The sequence below is a fragment of the Aphelocoma coerulescens genome, chromosome 1A, assembly GCF_041296385.1.
Source record: "Aphelocoma coerulescens isolate FSJ_1873_10779 chromosome 1A, UR_Acoe_1.0, whole genome shotgun sequence".
NCBI lineage: Eukaryota > Metazoa > Chordata > Aves > Passeriformes > Corvidae > Aphelocoma > Aphelocoma coerulescens.
In genome coordinates this window covers 63418994-63436344 of record NC_091014.1, presented here as the reverse complement: position 1 = coordinate 63436344, position 17351 = coordinate 63418994, and the positions used below count along the sequence as shown (strand labels likewise).

Below are 17351 nucleotides of genomic sequence, written 5' to 3'. Positions count from 1 at the left end.
AGGCGGCGGTCGCACCAATCGGCGGGGCTGTTGCTGGGCGGTGCGGGTGACATTGGGCACAGCCATGGTGGTGGCGGCGCTGGGCCGGGCGGCGGGGCGGCTGCTGCGGGCCGGGGCCGCCGTGCCCGGGCGGCGGCGGTGAGCGGGCCGGGCCGGGCCGGGCCGGGCAGCGGGGCGGGCGGGCGGGCCGGGGCCGGCGGGGCCCGGAGTGAGGCGGGGCCGTGCTGTGTTGCAGCGCGGGCGGCGGGGTGCACATCCCGCCGCGGTACCGGCAGTTCCCGGAGCTGACGCGGGCGCAGGTGATTCGAGGCGAGATCCTCAGCGGCTTCATGTGGTTCTGGATCTTCTGGCACTTCTGGCACAACTCGGACATGGTGCTGGTGAGGCCGGCGCGGCGGCCAGGGGCGGGGGGCGTGGGCCGGGCTCCGGCCACGCTCTGACGGGCCTCTCTCCCAGGGACACTTCCCGTATCCCGACGCTTCGGCCTGGACGGACGAGGAGCTCGGGATCCCTCCGGACGATGAGGAATAGCAGCACACCGGTACGGCTCCCGTCGCCCCTCCTCGGCCCTGAGCGCGGCCCGCGGCTGCGGTGCAGCCCCGGGGCCCCGTGCCCGGCTCTGGCGCCTGCTGGTGCCGCTGCAGGGGCCCTGCTCGCACTTTGTGCACTGCCCGGGCTGCACTGCCCACCCTCAGCGGTACCGGAGGCAGCGTCCGCACTGCTCGTTGCTTTCACACACCTGTCTCGGGTGCCTGAGACCACGTAGCCCTGCTTTGGCAATATATTTGCCTGCAGTGTAACTGAGTTTGTTATGAGTTGCAGCTTACCTGGTACCAGTTCGAAATTATTTTCTTTATGCTGTTCTGTAGACCCAGCATTATCTAACCTTGGCTGGAGAGATCTGTCTAGATGTCTCCTTAAACGTTTGAGGGTTTTGTTTCCATTTCTTTAATTACCGAGTCTTTTTTAAGCTGTTGTGTCACACATTACAGCTCTAAACCAACAGCTTCACCTACTGCTGAAGGCAGCCTTGAGGAGGTCCTTAGGCTCGACTTGGTGGGAAAAGGATGAGCGAAAAGGTTCTCAGGTTTCTCTTCTGTTAATTTCAGGTTCCTGGAACTGAGACCCCTGGAACCAAATCTTTGGCTCCTGGGTCCTTCTGTCAATAAAACTGTAAACAAAGTCTAAGCTGAACTGGGTTTTTTTTGTTTTTTTTAAGTAGAATTTTTGGAAAATGACCATGATAGCTCTAAAGTTGTGGTACTTGAGTACACATGAGCTTCTGTAATGCCTGCTTGATAGAGAATGTGTTGGCCCCAAGAAATAAGGTCCATAAAAGCATAGGAGGTAACAGTCTTATGAATAAAGGTTCTGCCAAATAACCAGTGAAGAGGTGAGGTGAAATTGCATAGAAGCAGGAGAATTTACCCAGAAGAGAACCCAGACCAGCTGGTTCCAGGCTTTTCCCAAGGTGAATTCATTCTCTTGGGTACTTAAAAGTTCAGAAAAGTAAATGTAAAAATGCCTTAGGGCTCAGCACAGCAGTAAAGGAGGCAGTGATCCAGCTCAAGGAAGCTGAAGGGAGGGGGGTTACACTGCAGGAGTCCCTTGATTTTATTATTTTCCTTCTCTTTCCCTTCCAGAGTTACATCCTAAAGTAACTTTTTCACTCCCCTTAGCCACCTTAGTTGCACCTCTCCAACTTCATGGAGAGGCAGAGTCATATGTGACACAATAAACAATCTCCTTCAGACTTTTCCATGCAGTCAATCTTTATTATAGCAGTATTCTCATATTCACATCAAGTACATAGAACTTTTTGCCTTTCATATAATACAGAGTTCTTTAAATAACTTTACACTGAAATAGTTTTCTTCAATCTGAATTCAGCTATCAAATTTTAATATGTTTTAAGTCTCCATGCTCTCTAACCAAACTGGACAATATTTCCCATTGTACAAATTTACATGAGAAAAACTCCAAAGTACAAATGAAGGGACAACAAAAGTAAAGGGAGAAGGAACAAACAAGAAAAATAAGTTGTATTGGCAATTACAGGGGAAACTTGAGAAGGAACAAAGGGGAGTTGCCATGACCCACATAACAGGAAACCAAAAATAAACATTTTGTTATGAATTAAAAAATAAATACAGGTTTCAAAACAATTACTCCATTGTAGATTTTAAAAAGCAGCTATGGAAATCTACTAACACAATGGGTTGTTGTTTTTTTTTTTTAAGTAACCAGACTGGACCTTCTACTTTGCAGTCATAAGCCCCTTGCAAACCTCTGGTGGTCAAAAAAAAAAAAAAAAAAGAATACAGCTGAAAGGAATGTGTTAGCACAGAGTTTAAAGTGGTGGGACATACATTTCATTGCACTAAGGAACAAACAAACAAAAGAAATCAAATCTGTATATAAATTTCCCTTTCCTCTCCTTACTACGTACTTTGCCTCTCATAAACAAGCCTCTGTATTATGAGGTAATGCCATTGTCTTGACTATATATAAAAATAATAAAGTTTAAAGGATATAGATCTGGGTATCTATAAACTTTAAACAAGCCAGTCGTCTCTTACTCCCCCCTGGGGTCCAACCACTGAGTGCTACCCCCTCCGTCACTGCTCAATGCATGGCGCTCTCCTGGGAAGCCCAGGAGACCTGTGCCCCTTTCCTAATCTAGGAAAAGCAGCCTGTGCTCAAGTAAGAAAAAGAGACAGTGCAAGTAATGCACAACAGGTTACACACACCTACACCTGCTCCTGCAGAACAAGGCAGAGTCACAGAAGGCAACAGTGGCCAGCCTGGATGTGTGCTGGGGCAGGGGAAAAGGGATCCAATTGGGCAGCTGCTGGCTGATTCCTTTTGCAATTGCTCCAGAAGGATGTCACTGCCCAGCCCGGGGAGACCCATCACTGCACCTGGAGTGAGGTGGGGAGGAGGGGTACACCTGGAGAATGGAGGGCCAGGAGGAGCACTGCACTTGGAGTCAGGATGACCACAGAGCAGATGGGCTGGCTCGTGCATCCCAGGTAGTGGTAGACCCTGTTCTAGAGGCACAGGGCAGTACTGGATCCCAAGAGGATTTCAAGAGTGGAAAAGAAGTAGGGGGCAGGACTTTCCCCAATCCCAACAAATGAGATTAGAACAGAAATGTTAATTTGGGTTGCCAACACATGCAAGTTGGCCACTGTCAGGTTTCTGTCAGTTGAGAAGTGAGGACAGGGGGAGGAAGGGGAGGCAGGTAGGACACAAGGCTCATGAAAGAATGATGTGCTTTTTTTTTTGGTTGATTTTTTTTGTGTGTTTTTGTTTTTTTTTTTTTCCTAAAGGTTCACAGCTTTGAATAAAAAAGCACATTTATTGCACTTACACTTTAGTTTAGACAGAGTTAATTTAAATTATGCTCTCACAACCCCCCACCATCCCAAAATAACCCAACACCCAAGTTTGGTCCATTTTTCCCCCTAGACACAACATCCATGCCCAGATGATGGGCTCCAATTCTTCTAATGTTCCACTAAACTCCCAGACACACAGATGGATTTTTCTCTTCAACAAGGGTGAATACACAAATGCAACACAGAATGACATTTATCAAAACAAAACCTGACCATCTTCCAAACCCAAATAAACAACAAAAAAAGAAAACAGTTATTTTTGTGGTTTACTTGCTCAAAAGTAAATGTCACACAAGGCTTATTCTAAAGTACAGCTGCTTGCTGCAAACATGACAAACTAGACAAAATGACTGGACAGGCCACTGTTGGCTCTTGAGGAGGCTGGGTGAGCTGAACACACTGCTGCTGGATGCTATGAAGCAAGTATTAGGTAGTTTAGAAGTTCCTAAACAAAAAAAAACCCAACAAAACCAACAACAACAAAAAGACAAAATAACCATCACGTGTACTTTTAGTGCAGAATTTGGAGTAGGTAGGATTCCAGATAGTTACTGGAACTTAAGTAAAACATCTTTATGCTTTGTTTTCTAAAAGGAACAAACCCAAATTAAAATCGGTCTGATATTTCATAAGAACTGTGCATTTAGACATAACTTCATAATTTACAATTATGCCAAAAGTCTTGCCCCAAGGAAGAAAAGGAAAAGATCTGAAAAAGCACTAATATCCAAACCGATTATTTTGTCCTTCATGGACAAGTAGGTTAAATATGACACTGATATGTAGGTACTGCCAGAAGTCTATGTCACCAGCCTGAAATTTGAACAACTCAAATTCACACCTACTGGTTGTCCCTCAGCTGACAAGACACCTACCATCTCCCACAGTTCATGTGCAATAACAGGATGTGATCACTGAACAGCAACTACAAGAGGCCCAAGGCAGAACTGAGGAAACCTGTTGATATTCTAGAAACAAAACTTACTGCATTTTCTGGGACAAGGAACTAATTGTTTGGCCTGATACATGTGAACTTTGATTACATGTGTACTAGTCATCAGTTTCTCCTCATCTAGCTCTCATTCTTCATCTACCATCTCACTCCAAGATGCTATGAGAGTGTGACTTTGGGCCTCTTTGGAGCTTTCCTTAACAAGATCTCTGCATCCTTGGAGAGGAAGGAGGGCTTGTTTTTAAGTTAAATGAACCTCATTAACTGTTGACAGAGCAGATTTCAAGCAGCAGGTTTGCTGTAACTAAATTTGGTACCCTTCAATTCTTAGCTTTGAAATGCTAATAGGTATTTTGGGGAATGCTCTCTGCCCTCCTTGCTCCTTTACAGGAGTTGACCAACTCCAACCTACCTACCTACAGGGATAGCTATATACAAAAACTACTGCAGCAGATGTAAACCAAAGACACTGCTCTAGTTACAAAGCACCTGGTTTACATTCCATTGTACTTTTTAAGGTTGCAAAGGCACATGAGCATTTGGCAAACTACAAAATCTGTTTTGGGGGATCCCTATGTAAACCACTGAACAGAGGGTCTCAGTAGCTCTCTTTTCTAAACAAAAGAGAGATGTTAGTTTTCATCTGAGTTCACTCTTGGTGTAGTCTGTATTCTGCAGCTTTTAAAGCTTCCTCCTTCCACAGGCTTGTAGTTACTGCTGTCACCGTGCTGACTTAGTAGCTTTTGTGTTAGCATCCTTGAAACTTAAATGCAAACTTTTTCATTTTAACAACCTGGCTCTGCTCTTCTGATAATTTATTAGGTAAGAATCATAGCATCATAGAGTATGGTAAGTTGGAAGGGACCCACAAGGGTCATCAAAGTCCAGCTCCTGGCCCAGCACAGGACACCCCAAGAATCATCCCATGTGCCCGAGACCATTGTCCAAACGCTTCTTGAACTGTCAGGCTTGGTGCTGTGACCACTGCCCTGGGAAGCCTGTTCCAGTGTCTGACCACCCTCTGGATGAAGAATCTTTTCCTGATATTCAACCTAAACATCCCCGATGCAACTTCAGGCCATTCCCTTGGGTCCTGTCACCGATCACCACAGAAAAGGGATCAGAATCTGCTCCTACTCTTCCCCTCATGAGGAAGGTGTTAACTACAATGAGGTCTCCCCTCAGTCTCATCTTCTCCAGGCTGAACAGACCAAGTGCCCTCAGCTGCTCCCTGTACAGCTTCCCCTCCACACCCTTCAGCATCCTCACAGCCTTCTCTGGACACTCTCTAACAGCTTTATATCTTATACTGTGGCACCCAAAACTGCCCCCAGCACTGGAGGTGAGGCCGCCCCAGTGCAGAGCAGAGGGGACAATCCCCTCCCTTGCCCAGCTGGTGATGCTGTGCCTGATGCGCCCCAGGACAGGGTTGGCCCTCCTGGCTACCAGGGCACTGCTGACTCATGTTCAACTTGCCACTGACCAGGACCCCAGGGTCCCTTTGTGCTCTCCAGCCTCTCATTCCCCAGTCTATACACACAACCAGGGTTACCCATCCCAGGTGCAGAATCGGGGACCTGCCCTTGTCAAACTTCATATGGTGGGTATGAAGTTGGTATGAAGTAATGAAGCAGTGAAGAAAGGTATTTCAGATGCATGCCAAAACGAACACCAAGTGCAAATGCACAGTAACAAACCTGCAGTAAACAAAGTTTGTTTCATAAACTTCTACGTAAAATGCATCACAGAAAACCAGAACAACTCAGCACCTTCAGAGTGATGCCATAGGAGTCCACTCATGCAGCTGCTTTTTAACTTGACTGTACCTAGAAGCTTTGCCTGTCCCACTGTGCTACTGGTGATACATTTTATCAACAGAGGACATGTTGTCTACAGTACTACGAAGAGTTTGTGCTACACACGCTGCACTCACAGTCAAGAAGGGAATGAAATCTAGAGGCTGCAAAAGTCTGAAATGTCCACATGCTTCTTCCCTAAATTTAGCCCCTCCAGATATTGAAGCTTCAATCTGTACTTGTTTGTGAGGCATCTGGGGATCTGGCTTCCCTCAGCCTTCTGTAAAATGCTGGATGTATTTATATCACCAGGCAAGCACAGAAGAAAAGCTATTTATGTGTGATCTTCAGGGTACTTTTCCCCCAATTTGGGCATTTATGGAAAGACATAGTATTTATCAACAATCAAAATTTCACTCATTTTATGTCACAAAGGCCAAATTCTGCCTCTAATGAGCACATACTAATCCAAGCGATGCTATGATGCCATTGTAAAATGGCAGTGTTTGTTCTCAAACATTCTGCATCATCATCAGCTGCTAGAGCATTCAAGTACAAGAAAAGATTATTTTGGGTAAGCATAAAAACCAGAAGTAGATTCATTTAATGACTTGCATGAGTTTAGCAAAAAAAAGAAATGACTGGGCTGATTTTATCTGGGGCCATGTAGGACTTAATTGACACAGAAATTACTTTCAAAGTAACCTGGTCTGTATATTCCTCCCATTTGGTTTGAGCTCCTCCACAATGTTGCAGTTCTAGCAAATATGCCAGGGGAAACACATACTGAACAGGAAGGTGTAACAGGTAACAGGCCTCTGTCAAGTGAATGGAAAAGGAGAGGCAGAGGGGAAGGTCTGTGCCTGGTTGATAAAGACATGAATAGCTGGGACTGGATACTGGTACTTTTGCAAATGATTATGAAATACAAGATACTGTAGAGCTAAAATAAGCAGTATGACTCTCTAGAAGTTTGTCCCAACATGTGCACACAAAATATGCACTCACATTTCCATGTTATGGCATGTGCTTGTGGTTGGGACACCTCAAAGAAGCTTAAGGAATTTGGGGTAACAGGCATGAATGTATTGGTCATTTCAGTTTACTTCCTTCATCCCACTGCTACAGAGAGTACTCATTTCTCACCTATTTTTGTTTCCCCATTCACTAAACATCTACAGGGCATCTTTAAGACTGGTTCTGATGGCATGCAAGACATCCAGAAAAAACTCCTGAAGGAAAAGATAAAACCAAAAATAATCCCAATTATTTACAAACCACATTTCTTCCAAAGTTTTGCATGAGCATTACCTGGGAACTCTTACAGACAAACACACATTACTACAGCTATCTGGAGGGAAACAAACAAACAAACAAACAAACAAAGAAAACCAGTAGAAATGCATCCTGAAAGGACTTCTCTAAACAGCAGCCAAACAACTTGCACATTCCTCAGGGAAAAGAAATAAAACAAAACCAGAAACAAAACAGAAAAACAAAACTCCAAATAAACCAACCCCAATAAAAAAAACCCCAGAGATCATGTGTTACTTATAAAGTGCTTTGCATGGACAAGGATAGCAATTTTCCTTGTGCTTTTCCTATGGGCTCAAGAAGCATATTGTAGACTAATGGTAATGAATCTTCACCAAAGTAAGTTCATTTTAAGCAAAGACAGAATGAAGTTCCTAACAGCAAATCTTCTGCCAGCATGACTTTGTGGAAGGAAACAAGGGCTTTCAAGAAGCTCTGTGAAACAAAGGAGTGTTGAACCACCTGTCCATACTTGCTCTGTTCTTTCGAGAGAACATTTACCCCAGTATCCCCGACATGTACAAATGGGACCACCAGAAGGGCTGGAGCCAAGCACGGGGTGAAAGGAGAAGCAGTGACTGCTTCCTCCTCCAGGAGCCTGTATCTGGTAAATGCTCTCACCTGCCTGCTGACACCAGTGGCTCCAGGCTCCCTCCACCTCTCAGGTACTGGCCTCAGATGATCACCAGGGAGCACTCTGACTGCACCATCTGCACAGCACTGCTCGTGCATCAGCTTCTCCACACTGGAAAGTGGCTATTGCTACGTTTTAAATTCCTGCCAATCGCAATAAGGAAAAAACCTTACAGCATCTGAAGACCCACAGCAGACAAGAAAAGAATTTGTGCTTTTTTTTCCCTTTGTTTTTAAAATGCGTCCTGTACACAAAATCAATTCTATTCATGTACCAACATGAATCGCTTCATTCTTGTAGTGACTATTAAGTCATTCACTATTGCTATCTTGCTAATGTTTGTGGAATTAATATGAATACACAGTATTTCAGTTTTAATTCCCACTTCAGATTAGTCCGGTCCCTATAGCCCCAGTAAATATTTACTGAAAACGTAACAGACTACCAGCAACACCGCAAAATTCCAGGGTATTAAAAGCACCTTCTACTTTCAATGTGCTTTTCTCCCTTCATCTGGGAGCAACCTTCTGCAGACAGGAACAGTCCAACTTTCCCTACGCAGGGAAGGACAGCATCCTCACTTGGTAAATCCATGTTTAGCATGGACACCACATTCACACACATTTAAATCCTTCATTTATTTGTGACGATTTTGTTAAACACTCCCCACCTCCTCCCAGCGAGAACCTCCCTGCTAGAGGGGGGTCAGTTCTCCTGCCTCACCTGGAGTGGTACAGGGCTGATACGAATCAAATTCTGGAAACTTCTGTCTGAGCTTGAGTTTCTTTCCAATGTGGTCTGCCTTGCCTCTGTACAAATAATTTACAGGTAATACCACATACCAGAGAACTCTGCAAACAGCTCACACCAAGAGATATTCTACTAGAGGTAAATGATGTGCAGAACTTTATGAGTTATTGTTTTCCCTGACTGGGTAACTTGTCAAAAAGCTACCTACCATTTGAAAACCAGAACTGGAGGACAGGAAAACAAACTCTCTAATGGAGATACCGCCACCTTCACCCTAGTTTGCAAAGTGTACAGAAGGGAAAGACAAACAGAAGGGAAGAGATGACAGGGAGGAAAGCAATGAGAGGAGGAGTAGTCAGCGTGGATCCAGCAAGTACCGTTCTGTTTTGGTCTAACAACTTGCCATTAGGACAAGATGCTCCACATATACACACACACTTATCAGAGGACGTTTAGTTAACAGGATAAAAATCCTTTAAAAAAAGCTCTTGAAAGTACCAAAACATAATTTTTGGAATGTCTAATTCTAGGGGGGTTTGTATTTGTATTCAATTCAACCTGAGAACTTTTTTCCTCATTTATGAAAACATTACGTATTAGTAAGGTACCTGGCATTAACCTGCACCCTCTTTTAAAATAAAACTTTTAAAGTAGGTACATACACCATTCACAGTCTGTATGAGGATTTCTACAGACTTTACATGCTGCAGTAGCATCTTTGATAAATACATTGTATCATATGATACAAAAAAAAATAAAAGAGAGGACAATCTCGCTACATTTTTTTTAAACTTCAGTTTGTTGCTGGACCAACAAAAGAAGGATTGACCTAATCCTTCAATAAGATGTATATGCACACACCAAGAAAATACTGGAAAAGGAAAAAAGTTAAGGATGGTGGTTGTTGTTTGTTCTTTTTAAGAAGTGGTAAAGTAAATCTGAAGAAGAGGTGTGGCAGCATCCCCTTTTCCTTCAGATGAACCTCTCTGCCTTCAGAATAACATCTCCAGCTCCCACTGCCCCACACTTTTAATTTTAAAGGAATAAAACCCAGTAATATACACAGATTGAGGTGTTTGACACTGTAATACAGTGAAAAGGGGATACTGCGTTGTCCATAAATCAGTAAGTACACCAGGAAAAAAAGGATCAGAATGGAAAATGATTCTCTGAAATTAGCACTCATCAGACGTTCAGCCTCTGATGGTTACACTGTTAGAGGGAGAAAGCCGACCAGCAGACCATCCAAAGCAAGTCTCCTAAGTTGCAGCAGCAGCAGCAGCTCCATCCCCTCACGCCCGAGCACCACAGTCACACCACGAGCGCCCTCTCCGCTCTCCTGGGAATGAGGCCAACGGCACAGGCAGCCACTGCAGGTCTCCGAATGCACGTGGTGGTTTGTGTTGAAGGAGAAACACTGGCAGCAGAGGACTCTGGTTCCCAAAAAGGTACTTTTTCCCATTGTGTTGGACTGGCAGTTCCATTCTGCTCCACTTTTAAGCTTATGGATATCTTTTCTAAATTACTTTAGGTTTTGCGGAGCAGAATGGAGTTTTGATGTTAAGAAACTGTAGGAACACAAGACTTAAATAACAGAGTGGGTGCTGCCATGGTGCTGTGGCTACTTGAACGCTGCAAATTCTCCTGTAGAGGGAGGACAAGAGCTTGGTTTAAAAAGGTGATTTCAGTTACTAGACTAGTTGAACATCAGGTTGAATATAAAAGATGTTAAAAAATGCAAACTGTTAAAATTAAAGCACAAGAGAATACACAGTGAGAGAACATTGAATACAGACCCAGAATATTTAACCAACAAAGGATTTCTTGAAAGCAAGCCATACCCATTCTTCCCAAGAAAGTGAAAGTTCAAGCAAAGTCTAAGTCATCATGCATCTGAAAATTAAACGTGTCAGCTTAATTTTACTTTAAATTCCTTATTGCACATATGTCCTCCTGAGAAGCAACAGTTTCAATAAATGCATCCAACTGCAAACTAGTTTCTGGTCTGTTGTAAAACTACTTTAATAACAAAGAACTATATGACACATCCATTATGCTTTAAAGACTGTACACAGTAAAGCGCCTGAACAGAAAACCAGTGTTACAGAGTGCTAGGATTTGGTTTAGAGACCAACATAGCAACCTACTGAGAGAAATATAAGAATTGTCTACTCAATCCCAGACCAGAAATTAGGCCTCACTAACATGGAAGATAACAAAACAACTCCATCCTTCCTTCAGAATTACTGAATAATCATATGCAGTGCTTTCACATGTGATGATGTCCTGAAATCCTACATAATTTATTTAGTGTCACCATGCTGTGAGACAGACTCGTAGTCCCACTTCTGAGGGGATGCAACTATGGCACAGAGTAAAATTGCTACCCAAAGTCTTTAAGGAGTCTGACAGAGACTGAAGAGAAGCTGAGTCTAAGGTATTAATCCTCTTAATCCTATACTTTAACAAAAAAAAATTTCCCTGCCACCCACAAAGAAATTGTATTCTATAGGACTTTTTAGTGAGGGATGTCTAACTAAGCATAATCAAAAGGACTCAGGAAAAAGAAAAGAAACATACATATAACTTTCCCATGTTGGGCTTCATATGCATTTTGGGTTAGTTTATGCCACTTTCTTGACAGCACTTCTCAGAGCTTTCTCAATACTGAAGGAATGATAAGCAGACGTAAGAGAGCCTTTGTTCTGTTCAACACAAGTGTATTGAAAGCCATTACATTCAAACAGCTGCTCCCTATCTGGTGTCCTTCCATCTTTTCAAGAGTGACTGTATTGTTGGCTTTGTTTTTTCTCAAGATTCTTATTCTGAATATTGGGAACAAAAGAGAAACATCCCTGCAAACAAAATTCGAGGCTTATAGCATTAATTCTGTGGAATGTCTTGCTCTACAAAGAGGAGAACCAAGCAGAGCCGTCAGCAGTCCGCACTAGGAGGGGGAAGGCATCTAAAAGGCCTGGGAGGAACAGCTGACCCAGTTCTAAGGGAACTTCAAGAAAGCAGGGAAAGGGCTGTGTCTTGTAGGAAATGAGAAGGGAGTACACCTGAAGTCCAAAGTAAGGGTGGCACAGGGAGTTGTGACAAACCTCAACCTCTGTGTGTCTTTATAGACTGTGATGGCAGGCTTAAGTTATAACAACAGTAGAATAAAAGCTTCATGATGGATCTAATTGCCTATTTTACTAGTTCCACCAACAGATGAAACTCTTGCTCTAAATACTCTAAATATTGGATCATTTTTCCTTGCTTCCTTCTGCTACATTTCACTGACCTTCCAATTCTCTTCACAGTATCTTCTAGAAACACCTCAAGTTTTGTACATGTTTTCTTTTAAGAGAAGGACAAAAAAGTCATCAAGTATTGCCTGTGAGGCCAATTTTTAAGTGTGACATTCATGCTTAGCTGCACTTTCAAAACATGCTCTATTTAATTTATTTTTCAGTCTGCCTTTCTAAACTGCTGATTAAAGATCAATTTATAAACAAGAGATTGCTCCCTCATTACTCATCTTGTCCTTCTGCCCATTTCTGGTAATAATTCAGATTTTAATAGTCATATAGGGACTTCAAAAAAAAAAAAGATGAACCTTTAATTGGGAAAGGGCAATGGAAAAACAGCACCAGAAGTAAAGAATTATTTGAGATAGAATAGTAGCTTTAAAAAGGTAATTTTCAGACTTTCCTGCCATTTAAATGAAACCTTAGCAAATATATTTTCTTTGACAAGCTAATGCTAAATCTCCCTTTCAAAATTGCAGTGTTAATCTGATCTCAAATCAACAGGAGACCAAAATAGGTAACATGGTCATCTAAAAAGGGGATTATGTAGGTTGAACATGTATAAAATGCACTTGCCAGTGACAGCTTTCCCTAGGTGAGGTATGTACATGGCTATACCTATCCACATCAAGCTATGAAACCACATGCTTAGCAACTTGCTACGTGAAAAAAACCCAGATATTTATATTCCTTGTGAGCCAGACATCTGAGGTGCTTTTTATCAAGCAGAACTGCATACTTGCTTTGACTGGTAGCAAAGCAGTTCCTTTCCAAAGAATGGATAGCATCTGAAAATACACACTTCTTATAAATGCCTTTCAAGTCAGCTACTACAGTCTTTTCGTGCTCGTCTCATGCAGAGCAAGTGGAAACTATTTTAAATGCACACTTTCAAAATATCTGTACTAAAAAGATGATCAAGATCTTTCATGTTGCCTCCAACTATATATTACAAGGGCATGTTCTGAGTGAACCTGCTGCCCCCGATTCCTGGAAGGATTTAAAATGCAGCTACCATCCTGTACTCTCACAAATTTGTAAGTTACCTAAATTCATGAGGTTACTAAGGTGTACACACATCATCTTAACTGTACTCCTTATCCTGGGGTAGATGACATGTTTCTCAGAAGAATCAAAAGGAGAAGAATGGTTCCCTTCCAGGCCTGTGCCAGCCTTATCTACTGAAGCAGAGACTGACTGACTTCCCGAAGGGAAACACCAGATTCCAACACCATGCCTGCATTACATTCACAGACACAGAAAAAAAAAAAAAAAAAAGAGGTAGTTTTCTGTTGGACCTTGTGCTCATCTTTAGTATGGGTACTATCCACTGGGTAAATAAAATTGTGAAACCTGTTGAAGGTACCAAGACAGATTTTGTTTCTGTACTGATATATAAGGAAGTAAAATAAAAAGGAATCTCACCTAGTATAAATTACTCCTCTAGAAAAGCCTAGGATCCTACAGGCCTGTTTTCTGAACCAAAAGGTATCTGTTTCTAAACAATACAGCTGAGTAACACTTTTAAGAACTCTGACCCAAATCCACAGGTGTAGTTAGGCATCTTCACCCCACAGATACTCCCAAATCTCACTGAAGCAGCAATTACATCTTACAGAAATGAGGCCTCTAAATGCCTCTCTGTCAGATAAAGTTAATGATCCACAAAACACAGCCTCCTTTTGGGCTCCATAAAATGTTTAGGGAGAAGCTAAAATCACATGGTGGCCATGGACCCCAAAATGCTCAGTGTGTAAGAACAGGTGACACAGGAAGAATGCACTGACCATACAACAGGAATGGGGCCAAACGTGTCTAAGGATGGAAGCACTTTCCCCCCCTATAACTGTAGCTCCTAAAGCACAGATGAACAATCTTCACAACAAGAAGGATAGCACTACTCCGAGGAATAACTGGTTTGAACTGATCTGGCAGACCTGAAAAAGAATAAGCATGGGCAGGGCAATGGTGATTGCTCTGCACTCTCTGCAACTCCCTGTGTGGTTAAGACTTTTCTGTGTGGGATGCCCCATTTCTAGATTCTGCATGACACCCAGTAGCATCCTGTTGCTCTGTACTGAGTACCATACCCCACAGCTTTGAAAGCACTCCTCATCATTAGTAGAATAGATACATAAAGAATGAGAGAGGAAAACAACACTTAAGCCCTGTTTTCATTTTAAGGTAAGTCTGCCAAAATGAGGTGAAGCTACCAGGAACGTGGGAAACAGATTTTCTGTAACAATAACAACTTTTGTCCTCCAGAACTACTTCCACAGAGAGAGATTTCAACAGCTAAATTTTCTTGACTAAGAAAATGAGAAAAGTTAGTTCCCAAACTACTCAAACTGCAGAAGCCAAAAAGACCATTACAATCCTTTCAGAAAATGTAAAAATTGCCTATACCTCTTCAAGCTAACTCTGCTTCCCATTTTAAAAGGCTCAGCTGCCAGACAGCAGAAAACCAAAACATTTTGGAATTCCTGATCTGTTTCAAAAACGTATTGCTAGCAACACGCAAACTTCTCCACGAGTATGTAAATCAGAAGCCACTATGAACACTCCTGGCCCTTGAAGTCCTAACAAGAGCAGCAATAGATTGTTTCTAATGCAGAGGAATCTGTGAAAATTAACAGTTCAGCAGCTTAATCCAAGTAAAACCACATATCTCATCTCAAAACATGCAAGAACACTGTCAGTACATCTTTTTGTTTGTATCTGACATTAAAGGCTGATATAACCTGAACCACTACTCTGACGCACTTGTTTCTGAGCAACGCTTCAGAGAAAAATACAGTCTCCAACGTGAGCTGGCAGGATTTTGGTAAGGTATTTAACTTTCTCAGTTAGATATCTAGTCTAACTGATTCACTTCTGCCTAGTCAAACTAGCAGCTTTTACATGGAAGTGAGAAAATCAATTTGTCACCGAAGAGAAGCATGTTCAGTGTATTCTTAACAATATTAAAATAATTAACACCTTTCATCTTAACAAAATTCATGGTATAACACTGATTTCCATGAACAAAACTGCTTTTTCAAATCTTCTTTTCCTATTATGGGTGTTAGCAGCATTTTTTTCTTAAAGCATTTGGTCATGCTTGAGATTTAAAATGTTTTTTAAATTTTGAAATCCGTGCTAATTGAAGGATACAGGCACCATTACCAGTAGTAGCCTTGCAGCTTGGCAAAAGCGGATTCAGAATCTCTTCTGTGTTGCATTGTAACAGAACATTGGCAGGTCAGAACACTTAGGGAAAAATGTAACATAAGAAAACCCCAACCCATTCACCACTCTTCTGCAGGAAGAGATGTTCCCTGAACAGCACTCATTTAAACTTCAACTTTCAAGATAAGAGTCACATGTTATTCAGGGCTTTCTTTGGATTGTGTTGCATCTGCTTACTTCTGCTGACCACAATAAAGTTTTGGCTGTGCTCAGCCTTGAAGCTAAGTTTATTTTTCCAAGTGTTTCCCACGAGTAGCACTACAAAATGAAGAATCTAAAGCTTATTGCTCAAATATAATGACCTCAACTGAAGTAAAAAAAAACCAAACCCCAAAACGACACACCACCACAGCTCGAGTAGATTAAAATCAAATACACTCCTGAGTAACTAATTCCAATCAATAAACTAGGCAAAAATGACACCTGATGACCTTAAGAAGATTTTTGCTTGTTTTGAAGTGACTTTTCCCACGTCTCTTATGTGACATTACAGTTCTTCTTGTGCCAGCTGTTCCCAGGGCACTCGTTACCAACACAGACTCTGTGCTGGGAACATTCAATGCCCAGTGTTAGGAAGTGAGTCTTTGTTCCCTCAGTAAACCTTACAATCGGAGCTGGCAGGAACTGAGAAAAAGCACCTTGCATTCACAGGACACACCAGCACACGGACACACAGGCACATGCTTTCACATTTTGTTTCAGTGCACTGGAAACCCACCGTATCCCCCTGCTTGGATGGGTGTTTTTGGAGAAGCACAAGCATATAGACTAAAATCCTCTGTCTGGAAGCCAGCTCTGTTCAGTGAGGGCTCAGATGCACTGCGGTGAATTTTTGGCAATGACCGGGCCAGAAGCTCAATGGAGGCAAGAATCTAAAACACAGAAAATAAGTGATCAAACCTGGTGTTCCAAAGCTGTAACTCTCTCTTAAAACTAAAGGCACAATATCAATTAACTACAGAAAAATATTTAAACACATACTAAAAAAAGAATTTTTCAAATACAGCTTTTTGCACTGCACTCTTGATGTATATATTCTAAGGAAGTTGAAAAGGACAGTTGGGGATTTTCCCCGTTTATAAAGACACACCGATTCCCTCTAAGCACAGTGAAAACACTTGCTTTTTATTGGGCTCCTTGTCTGTGTCCTAGTACCTGTACCTGCCACTGCTGCAAACAAACCCAGCTCCGGGAGCATTTTGCTTAATAACATTCACCGCAAAGTCAGCAGGGGGAGCTCCTTATCTTTCGAAAACGATTTGGTTACATTTGAAACAGAAAAAATCAGATTACTGCCCTCCTCCCCCTCAAGCTTTTTCAACCCAAACCTTCCTCAGCAGGCATGATAAAAATCAAGTTTTGTGGCAAAACTATCGGTTTCCCCTCATGAAACTTAGGGGAGAGCAACGAGGGCAGTGTAAGCATTTCTGAGTACACACACCAAGTACTAATTTGTGTGTCTAACTGTGACTATTACTTCCATTATCTCCCAGCTGAAACTTTCTCCAACATGTAAATACTTTTCCAAATACACAGGTCATTTTAATACCTGCATTTTGAAATTAAAATGAGCATTTCTAATTAAACAGAACTAACCAGGTACCGAACCAGTGCTCTTATGAAATCCTGATATAGCACTAATCAAAAAAATTTTTAACTGGCCAGTGAGTTCACAACTTTGAATTGTAAAGTCTGTTGAAAGCTAAAGAGGAACATTTCTCACCTGTGGAAAAAGGGGTCTCTCATCTCTTTTCTTTTTTAAGCATTCTGCCATTAGTCTCTTCATAGCTTTTGGACAGTTGCTCCGTACTTTGCTGAGGTCTGGAGATAGGTATCCTCGTCCCACCATAAAAATTATCTTTATTTAAGGGGAAAAAAGATGAAAGAGGAAGAAGCTAAGTTGATAAAATAAACAGTAACAAAAGGTGAACATTTTGCTAGACTATTTCAGCTGCAGCAGCAAGCTTTCTGCTCCCAGGA

At 42.3% G+C, this 17351-nt stretch overlaps 2 protein-coding genes across 4 annotated transcripts in view; one reads left to right on the top strand and one right to left on the bottom strand.

The window, feature by feature from the left end:
- Positions 1-34: 34 nt before the first annotated feature.
- NDUFB2 (NADH:ubiquinone oxidoreductase subunit B2) lies at positions 35-1194 on the top strand. Of its 2 annotated transcripts, none has more exons than XM_069003171.1 (4): positions 35-138; positions 236-380; positions 457-541; positions 1110-1194. In XM_069003171.1, exons 1-3 carry the CDS (start codon positions 65-67, stop codon positions 529-531), a joined length of 294 nt encoding a protein of 97 aa, XP_068859272.1. In that variant the 5' UTR covers positions 35-64; the 3' UTR covers positions 532-541; positions 1110-1194. The 2 variants fall into 2 exon arrangements, with proteins under 2 accessions (XP_068859272.1, XP_068859273.1); XM_069003172.1 differs by having other exon boundaries at positions 993-1194.
- A 6809-nt stretch (positions 1195-8003) lies between these two features.
- The window catches only part of BRAF (B-Raf proto-oncogene, serine/threonine kinase), a 77662-nt gene continuing 68314 nt past the window's right edge, over positions 8004-17351 (bottom strand). For both annotated transcript variants that reach the window (XM_069003160.1, XM_069003158.1), the window contains 3 exons: positions 17095-17229; positions 16090-16243; positions 8004-10491 (listed from right to left, as the gene is read on the bottom strand). In XM_069003160.1, the coding sequence (XP_068859261.1) occupies positions 10469-10491; positions 16090-16243; positions 17095-17229 (312 nt within the window). In that variant the 3' untranslated portion in view covers positions 8004-10468. The remainder of the gene's footprint in view (positions 10492-16089; positions 16244-17094; positions 17230-17351) is intronic.

What these genes read in the sequence shown, in the direction of transcription:
- NDUFB2 (XM_069003171.1), top strand. Translation starts at nt 65, where the DNA reads ATGGTGGTGGCGGCGCTGGGCCGGGCGGCGGGGCGGCTGCTGCGGGCC. An exon ending in GCCGTGCCCGGGCGGCGGCG is followed by an intron (nt 139 to 235) that starts GTGAGCGGGCCG and finishes GCTGTGTTGCAG; the next exon opens with CGCGGGCGGCGGGGTGCACA. An exon ending in ACAACTCGGACATGGTGCTG is followed by an intron (nt 381 to 456) that starts GTGAGGCCGGCG and finishes CCTCTCTCCCAG; the next exon opens with GGACACTTCCCGTATCCCGA.